This window comes from Bufo gargarizans, chromosome 4, assembly GCF_014858855.1.
Source record: "Bufo gargarizans isolate SCDJY-AF-19 chromosome 4, ASM1485885v1, whole genome shotgun sequence".
Taxonomy (NCBI): domain Eukaryota; kingdom Metazoa; phylum Chordata; class Amphibia; order Anura; family Bufonidae; genus Bufo; species Bufo gargarizans.
In genome coordinates this window covers 435,867,226-435,876,933 of record NC_058083.1, presented here as the reverse complement: position 1 = coordinate 435,876,933, position 9,708 = coordinate 435,867,226, and the positions used below count along the sequence as shown (strand labels likewise).

Sequence of the window (9,708 nt, the reverse complement as noted above, 5' to 3'; positions counted from 1 at the left end):
AAAAAAAAAAAAAGAAAAGCCAGAACATGGACACCATCCATCCACCAGCTGCCTTAATACAAGATAAAAAGTGCTTTCATTCTAAACACTTGTCTAGTTATACTTTCCAGAATGCCGAGAAATAATCCAAGCTGCCCCCCCGTAAAGATAAAAGGTAATAACTGCCCAAGGTTTTTTTAACAAATTGTAGAAATCCTTCATTTTCCTAGTGTCACCCCTAGAAATGATCACACACGTTCACTATAGTCTCTAGAACAGCAGCACATTTTATTCCATCCATTGTTCAGATCAGCTTTTTACAGCATCATTAGCTCCTAGACGCGGAGCATATCGCAGCACATTATTACAGCTGCCTGGCAGACTGGAGCAATATATATATATATATACATACACACACACACACACAGAAGGTTCTTGGGCAAAGTCCCGGCTATATTAATACTGACAGGCTCCCTATGAGTGCAGCAGGTCTGTGGAGCTGTCGGTAATAACTAGATAATGGCCGAGGTAAACTATACAGATTCACAGTACAAACTGTTTGTATACGGAGGTTTTAGGAGCAATGATTTGCTCTACATTAAAGAGGATCTGTCACTGAGTTACATGATGCAGTAATAATCCCATGACTCCTGCTGCTACTAAAACCAATGTATCTTCTCGTCTCCCCAACACAGCACTGCTCCACCACTGGCTGTGTCTGGACTGCAATACCAGAGGCAACTTTTTTCTAATCCTGGTCATCCCCTTTAAATAGTGTTTCCAGGTGGGACATTTTTTTTTTAAATAGGAAAAAAAAAAGCGTTACCTCACCAATCCCCTCCTGCCGTCCATTTCACTCCGGCTAGACACAGACAAAAAATTTGGAAAGTGGGTCCCCACTGAGGCCAGTGATTGACTGAGCAAATATTTTGAGCTACTTCCTGTGTGTTGGAACAGCGCTCCCTGGAAGAATGGAAAACCCCTTTAAAGGAGCTATGCTACGTTTTAAAAGTATTCCCTATACACAGGATAGGGGGTCAGACTGCTGTGACCTCCACCAATTCTAGGAATGGAGGCCAGATCCCCCATCTTGAAGCGTCAGGTCGGCATGCACCCTCTCGCTCCCTTCATTATCTATGGCAGGGATGCTCAACCTATGGCCCTCCAGCTGTTGCTAAACGACAACTCCCAGCATGCCCTAATAGCTGTAGGCTGTCCAGGCATGCTGAGAGTTGTAGTTTTGCTGGAGGGCCGCAGGTTGAGCATCCCTGATCTATGGGACTACCGAAAAGAGCAGAGCGCTGTACTCTGTTGTCTCCGGCAGTCCCACAGAATTAATGGCGCAAGCTTGACTTGCTGCTCCATCCGGGTGGGTGGAAAGAGTTCTTGGGATCAAAGGGGGAACCAGCAGACACCTACTGATCAGTTATTCCTTATACTAATATTTAACTAGATTGCACCAGAAGGTTCCCGAGTGACAGGTTCTCTTTAAAAACACCTTTCATACAATAAATCAGATTTAAAGAAAAAAGCTTTATCACAAACTTTAAAACCGCAGAGAAGAACCTAAGTGAGGTCTTGGTTCGGCCTTGCAGCAGAATAGCATGTCGCTAATGGAATAGTTCATGCTTTCCTCTAATGGGATCTGTTCCAGAGTCATAAATCTGTCTGTGAGTTATAGATAAATCTACTATCAGAACTGGTGGGGAGAGGAGAGAAAATGATGATTCTTAGCTAGGGGGACAAGTCTGACAGTATAAAAGTTCTTAACTAATAATCTGTGGTTAGTCGGGTGATAAACCAAAATATCACAAGTAGGACATAACTGACAACAGATCAAAACCAGAATAAAGATGGAAGGGGTGGTATCATATCAGACTTTGATGGCATATCACTAGGAGTCAGCTACGTGCAGGTCCCACCTCAGAGATCTGCAACTATCTCCAGAACAGGCCCCCGAAGTGAAGAAGACCTCACCGCGCATGCGCAACGTGCTCTCCATTAGTTTCTAATAGAATTCTCAATGTGGCTGAGTGAGCGAGCTCTGCTATTTTGGCAGATCCCATGGAAGTGAATGGAGAGTGCATTAAGCAAGTGCAGCCACCGCTCCATGAACTTCTATAAGACTGCTAGAGACAGCAGTCGGCAGTGCCATTGAAATTAAATGAGGGCGGCTTGTCTCCGCTCACTTGGGTCCTGTTCTGCACCTATCTGACAATATCTAAGATGAGACAACCCCTTTAAGAGAAGAGAACTGCCAATTTCAGTGGGACTGGGTCATCCCCTAATGTTTATGGAGGCGTCTTATCCCCAGACAGCAGATGTCTGGGAAAAGTAGGATAGAACGTGATGAATGACCACATTCTAAAATTTTTTGTTCTCTGGGGAGATAAGTGACTTCAAGGGGTGCCTGGCAGCGGCTTTCTCCCCATTCACAATACACGCAGCCTCAGCCAAGCGTGCATGTATAGGGTAGTCAGGGTCAGAAGAGATAGCTATTGACCGAACGAGTGTTCAGCCTACATCTATCTAAAGTGTATGGCCAGCTTTACCGTGCACATGTCCATAAAAAGTGTAATGACATGGTTTTGGAGAACATGGCATAAAATATTCCTAGCAGTTTGCTTAAATCCTACAGGACTAAATTTAGTATTGTGCTAAATATACAGAATATGCAAATCTGATCAAGACTACTTTGCCCAAGAACCATAGCTAAGGTTATTCAATGTCCTCCGGCCTGACTGGGTGCGGCAGCGGTATGATTGACTTCTTCTCTGTGTCTCTGGAAAGTGCCTTTCTCATGTCTGCAAAGAAAGCACAAGGTATTATGTTACCCTACAAGAATGACCGAAATCACACACTACAGATAAAGTAAACTTAACACATGATCCAGCCCAACCAGAAGACTTCTTACATTTATATCCCAAGCACCCGGTGCCCAGACAGTGGATAGGAGCCAGTAGTACAACGTCTTATTGCTGCTGTCTATTTTTATATATGGCAGAAAGTGATGGACCTTTTATAGGGTGCCCAGAAATTACTACTGCATCACAGACACTACACTGAGGGGTGGCTAATAAGTTCCTAATGTATTATTGTCCAGATACATAATTGTATATCTGGAATATGGAAGATAAATGATAAGATATAAAGTTCAAGGGCAGAACTAGATAAACCCTGTATTTTGTGGTGGCACTGATCTCCATGCAGAGACGATCCTCCCATCACAGCTAGAACAGTTCCTATAAGATTCGGAATATATTTACATTATTGCTAGAATATGTCGTCACTTCATGATCGGTGAGGGTACAACCTCTGGCATCCACAGCAATCCTAAGAATGAAGGGGATGCACCATCCTCCTTCACTCGTTTCCCCCCTGCATATTGGTCCCCATTGGAGTGGATAGGACCAGCTGCAGCTCCCTGCACAGCAGAGTGGAAGTGGCTGCAGTGCGCAGGTGAGTGCTCCAGCCTCTTCCTTGGCCCGTGTCTTCACATCTATCAGTCACAAGGCCTTTCCTCTTTGATTGACAGGGCCCAACGTGCCTGAATCTGTCAAAGTGCAGAAGGTGCGGCAGTTGCAGAGATAGAAGAGCCTCTAGGAGTAACAGAAACGCCCCCGTTGCTCTTAGAGGCTCATTTGCATATATTAAAACATTATTTTCTGAGCAATGCGGGCACGTATAAACCTGGGACCAACACAGATGCCCTCAGCTGACAAGCGCACATATAACAGGTCAGCCACTGTCATAGGTACAAATCTGCAGACAGAAAACCCCTTTAAATTCTTCAGGATAACCAGCTGGAAGGCTAATGTTTGTCTGTGGGAATTATAAAATATGACTTACATGTCTAATGCCACAAATTGTAAGTGGAGTTTTACATCAAGTAGTGACCGTAGGGGAGATAACCTGAAGATATCAGCAATTCCATTAAAGGGGTTGTCCGGGTTCAGAGCTGAACCCGGACATATTCCCTTCTTCACCCAGATAGCCCCTCTGAGATGAGCATTGGAGCAAGAAATTCATTCACGCTTCGTTCACTGTTAAAAGGTGAATTGTGTTATGGATTCCGTTACCACAGACGATAACGCAATTCTATGACGGAATGCATAACGGAATGCCTTTAGAGCAGTGATGGCTAACCTTGGCACTCCAGCTGTGGTGAAACTACGACTCCCAGCATGCTCCATTTATTTCTACAGAGTTCTGAGAGCAGCCAAGCAAGGGGGGCATCTTGGGAGTTGTAGTATTACCACAGCTGGAGTGCCAAGGTTAGCCATCACTGCTTTGGAGGCATTCCGTCATAATAGAAGTCTATGGCCTGCATAACGGCTCCGTCCCGTTTCCGTTATGCAGCCCATAGACTTCTATTATGACAGAATGAATAATGGAATGCCTCTAAAGGCATTCCGTTATAGAATTGCGTTATGGTCCATGGTAACGGAATCCATAACGCATTTCACCTTTTATCCAGTAAACGAATCGCAAACGAATTTCATAACCGGAAATTCGCTCATCTCTAGCTCCGATGCTCTCCCTTGCACTGCGCTGTATCCCGCAGGGCAAGGCCATTTTTGTTGATATTTTTACACTGCTAGGCGGAGGCTTCCACCTAGCAGTGTTGCTGGGAATGTCACCGGCACTAATGGGCGGACTCTAGCCATTTTATAGGCTAGGGCAGAACTAAAACCCACCCCTTAGTGCTGGTGACATCACCGGGAACACTGCTAGGCGAAAGCCTCCGCCTAGCTTATCCTATGGAGAGTCCGGTACGTCACTGGATCTCCATAAAAAGCCCTTGTCCTGGGCGGTTCAGCGCAGGGCAAGGGAGGGCACCGGAGCATGAATGTATGCTGCGATGCTCATCTCACTGCCTGGGTGAAGAAGGGGATATGTCCGGGTTCAGCTATGAACCTGGACAACCCCTTTAAAGTGTACCTCCATCAATATTCTCTAACCCAATCTGACATTGAGCATGGGGAGGGACAGCTGCTGAAACAACCATTTGATGCCTGGTTAGTATCACGCATAGGTCCTATTCTAATTATATGAACCCCTGCCCAATACTTTCTGGGCATCATATGGTTACCTGAGCAACTGTACTGAGTGCAGCTGCATCTGTCCGCGATCAATGTCCGATCGGTTGGGAGAGTACACTTGGGGTACACTGTAAGCAACATGACGTCCACACCCCCAACCTGAAGTAGCTGCTTACAGGGAACATCAGTTTGTATTCAACACTTACCATAGGCGTCCTCATCCGGCTCCCCATTGCTGGCTGAATAATACTCGATCACGGTCCTGTACACACTGTAACCCAGCTGTCTGTACATGTTAACTGCAACCTGATTGGACACTCTGACGAAAAGATCCACAAAGAACCCTCCTTTCCTGAATACGAGGAAGCAGGTATTAGTACATAGTATAAAAGCCAGTATGTGCTGTACACAGAAGAGTCGTCACCTTTCAGATATTTCTTCCAGGAGCTCCATGAGTTTAGCAGCTAAACCAAGACGCCGGAATTCAGGAGCCACAGAAAGTGCTGTGACGTGGCCATGCCACTCCTCTCTGGCCACAGATCCTTCAGCTTTCCCCATTACTGCAGCAAAATGAATATGATTACTTTCAGAGAATAATGTGGTCTTCAAACAGCTCATGGGACACACTACAGACTAAGGGCTCATGCACACAACCATATCTTAGGTCCACATCCGATCCACATTTTTTGTGGATCGGGTGCCGACCTATTCATTTCAATGGGGCAGCAAAAGATGTGGAATGCTATCCCCATCCGTATGTCCATTCCGCTGCCATGCAAACAATTTAGAACATGTCCTACAGGACATTTCTACAGTAGCTTAAAAAAATTGGTGGCATGTACACGGCCAGGATCTGCGATTTGTGTCTCGTGTTCATGTCACACAGACGGGACGTTATCACTGGTCTGGCGGGGACAGAAGCAGTGGTGCTGGAACAGGGGGACTTTCTAAAAGGTGAGGTTTTTTTATTTTATTTTGCACAACACTCTTGCGTGTTAATTTTTCATATAGGTTGGACAGCCTCTTAAAACCTCCTCACATAAACAGTATTTCAAAACTGTCACGTCCTAGGAAGCGGCCAATTAGTTTCATAGGAGTATTGAAAGGCCAAACCTTTGGTCTACCTTAATATCTTGATCAGAATAGAGAATGGGGTTTATTTCAAGAATCAAATTACTTTATTCTATCCTAGAGCTAAAATCAGGGCTAATGGCCTCCTCTCCGATATATTTCCCCTTCACAGAAGTACATGAGAGGGATGCCCGTCTTCCCGTTTGTATTCACTATAGCAACACAGCCACTTGAAGCAACATTAAGAAGATCTGCATTGTGACATTTGCTCTTGTCGAAGCCAAACGGCTACCCTGGACCGACCACACTGACATACAGTGCCTTGCAAAAGTATTGACTTTTTTCGTGTTTTGTTACATTACAGCCTTAAGTTCAATGTTTTGTTAATCAGAATTTTATGTGATGATCAGAACACAATAGTCTACGTTGGTAAAGTGAAATGGGAAAAATATATAAATAAAACTATTGTTTAGAAATAAAAAACAGAAAATTGCCATATGCGTATATATTCACCCCCTTTGTTAGGAAGCCCATAAAAAGCTCTGGTGCAACCAATTTCCTTTAGGCTGGGTTCACACTTGAGCGTTGCGCAAACGCGCGTTTTACGCGCGTTTTTGACGCGCATTTTTATGCGCGTTTTTGTAATAGTAAACGTGCGTTTGACGCGCGTTTGTGTGATTCACTACAGTGTCCTATGGCCACAAACGCCCCAAAAGTCGCTCATGTACTTTTTGGAGCGTCGGGCGTTTTACAGCGCGATCGTACGCGCTGTAAAACGCCCAAGTGTGAACCATTCCCATAGGGAATCATTGGTTTCTCCTTGTTGAGCGTTTTACAGCGCGTAGGAACGCGCTGTAAAACGCTCAGGTGTGAACCCAGCCTTAGAAGTCACATAATTAGTGAAATGATGTCCACCTGTGTGCAATCTAAGTGTCACATGATCTGTCATTACATATACACACCTTTTTTTGAAAACCCCATGAAGACCAAGGAACTCTCCAAACAAGTAAGGGACAATGTTGTTGAGAAGTACAAGTCAGGGTTAGGTTAAAAAAAAATATCCAAATCTTTGATGATCCCCAGGAGAGGCAGCACAGAGACCTAAGGTAACCCTGGAGGAGCTGCACCAAAGCGGCCGGTCGCACATGTGTGTGGCCGCTCCATTCATTTCTATGGGAGTTCCAGAGACATACTTACTGTAACCCATAAGTTCTCCACCAGGCGCCTCGGCAACAATGAAGTATTCGGGCCAGTGTGCCAGGTACTGTAAGTAAAAAGGGATCCCATACTACCGCTTCTGTTAAGGAGATATGAACCAATAAGAGTAGGTGACATTATTGTCATCACTGGGACAATGTCCCTTCATATGAAGAATTTGGGTGGGTTGAAAAAAATATTCAAAAAGGATACAGTTTCTGTGAGAGGATCCAAATTTCTGGAAAAGAAGAGTCCACATATTATAAAGTGCTTGACAGGGCCGCACACAATACCGCAATCTCATCTGAGCAGATTTAGCTCATTTGCAGACATGTTTTTACCCTATTTACGCCTTTCAGTTTGGCCATTATTGGTTGAAGTACAGGGAAGGGGTGAGACACAGCCTGAGCTTCTGATGATACGGAACATATTAGCGTTGGGAGTCTAATTTTTTTTGCACAAAACGAACAGCAATCGACAACACATAAAACATATGGATCAGAAGTCGCCCTGCGTGCGGCAGGACATCCTCCCATTACTGTCATGTGTACACAGGGCCGACAGCCCATCATTATTCATGGCGGTTATCTACTGGAAGAATTAAAAAGATAAATCATGTGGAAAAATAATACAATTCACCCGATATTATCTGTTAGCGAAGAATCGGGAGCTACACTAGGTTGTGCACAACACACTAATGGGGCCCATCTCAGAGACTGATGGCATATCACAGGGTGGGGGCAGAAACCACACCTATCTCCAAAGTGAAGGAGGACAAACAGCGCAAGCGCGGCCACCTCTCCTTTCACCGCTATGGGAGTTCTGAATATAGTTTAGCGCACTCGGCTATTCTCAGCAGTTCCATAGTGGTGAATGGAGAGGTGGCCGCGCTTGCGCTGTGTGCTCTCCTTCACTTTGGAGATAGGTGTGGGTTCTACCTCTGGGACCTGCCCCTATCTCTGAGAAGGGAATACCCCTTTAAGAATTAACCAGTTGTAGTGTCTGGTTTGTAAGACCACAGCTGAACATCAGCGTCATCTCCAAAAAACGCATCCGGTGGATGCCGAACTATAAATCGCTTGTTCTTCACTACAACTGATGTCCTCAACCATCCTCCGATACGGGGACAGAGTTATCACTGGGTCTAAAAGAAAGGGTCTTTGTTGCCACTAGTAACCAATCACAGCTTCTTTTTCCAGAGTTAAAGGGGTTGTCCAGGATTGCCTTTTTGAAGTGAAACATACTTACCTGCTGCCCTCTGCTCAGTTCCAGCCCCTTCTGTCCTCCGAGGTCCTCACATGTAAACTTCCGGTACAGATGGGGGTGATGTGCGCTGCAGCAGTTAATGATTGGCCTCAGCGGTGACAGGTCCCCAAGCAGCACATGACGACTGCAGAGAACAGTCACTGGCTTTAACGGGCCGGCGCATGTGACTACCCAATTCATGCCAGGACCGAAGTGCAGTAAAGACAGCCAGGGACCGAGTTGGCAGCAGGTAAGTACGCTTCCCTTCACAAGTCTGGCAGAGAGGGGTGGTATATTTTTTTATAAATGCAATTATGGACAAACCCTTTAAGGAATGAAAGCTTAGCTCTGATTGCTTGCTACGGGTAGCAGCCAGCTTTGATACACAAGATCCATTTGACCCGTCATCACTGAGCCCCATACATCTCATCAACCTCCATAAACCAATAGTCCCCTGTGAAATAAAAGGCCACACCCCAAACAGCTGCCTGTAGAGTGTGCAGGAGACGGCGGTGTACACGCGGTCAGTGCACCTCAGGTAGACAAACCGGCTGCCATCCAAAATGGAGAGGCCATGGTGAGACACCCCTTTAAATCCTGCCCTACAGACTCTTCTGTATATGTACTCAGCCTGGACTTGTAATAGACTTTCCCTCCCAGACACCAGTCCTACAGGCCTATGGAAACTTGCACTTAGAGTCATATAAGGAGCCCAGAGAAAAGACACCCCTAAATATCAGGTGCACTCCCGCCCCTTGTCTCACATGTTGTTGAACCGAAAGAGGTCATCACAGGTGAAGGCTCTGAGCGAGGTCATCCTCCCTCTGGACCAGCAGCTAGCCGGGCAGCACTGGCGGAAGTCGGGCAAACGCGGAACGAAAGCGTGCTCGGAAGTGACGTCAGAGCACTGGCAATACACTCGGCTGCCATGCAGGATACTGGTTGGGTGGACTATGGGTCGTCTTGGCGACGTGAGGGGCGTGCATCAGTAGTTGGGCGGGGCTTAATGAGTTATGACCAATCGGTAGCAGCTGGCTGACTATTCTTATCACCAGCCTGCAGTTGTCACTTGTCAGTGCAGCTGCCAGCACGTTCCCATTTATAGTCACTGTCTATATGTCCTAGAGGGAGCTGATAGTCGTACAGCTGTGACAAGTGGCATTCCACAAATGTC

At 45.9% G+C, this 9,708-nt stretch overlaps 1 protein-coding gene across 1 annotated transcript; it reads right to left on the bottom strand.

Moving 5' to 3' along the window:
* Nucleotides 1–241: 241 nt before the first annotated feature.
* Nucleotides 242–9,432, bottom strand: NAA20 (N-alpha-acetyltransferase 20, NatB catalytic subunit). The gene is made up of 6 exons (XM_044290264.1): nucleotides 9,299–9,432; nucleotides 7,503–7,527; nucleotides 7,290–7,380; nucleotides 5,446–5,581; nucleotides 5,228–5,373; nucleotides 242–2,783 (listed from the first exon to the last, which is right to left on the bottom strand). Exons 1-6 carry the CDS (start codon nucleotides 9,349–9,351, stop codon nucleotides 2,698–2,700), a joined length of 537 nt encoding a protein of 178 aa, XP_044146199.1. The 5' UTR covers nucleotides 9,352–9,432; the 3' UTR covers nucleotides 242–2,697.
* Nucleotides 9,433–9,708: the final 276 nt, after the last annotated feature.

What these genes read in the sequence shown, in the direction of transcription:
- NAA20 (XM_044290264.1), bottom strand. Translation starts at nt 9,351, where the DNA reads ATGACCTCGCTCAGAGCCTTCACCTGTGATGACCTCTTTCGGTTCAAC. An exon ending in CTCTTTCGGTTCAACAACAT is followed by an intron (nt 7,528 to 9,298) that starts GTGAGACAAGGG and finishes CTTCTTTTCCAG; the next exon opens with AAATTTGGATCCTCTCACAG. An exon ending in TGGATCCTCTCACAGAAACT is followed by an intron (nt 7,381 to 7,502) that starts GTATCCTTTTTG and finishes CAGAAGCGGTAG; the next exon opens with TATGGGATCCCTTTTTACTT.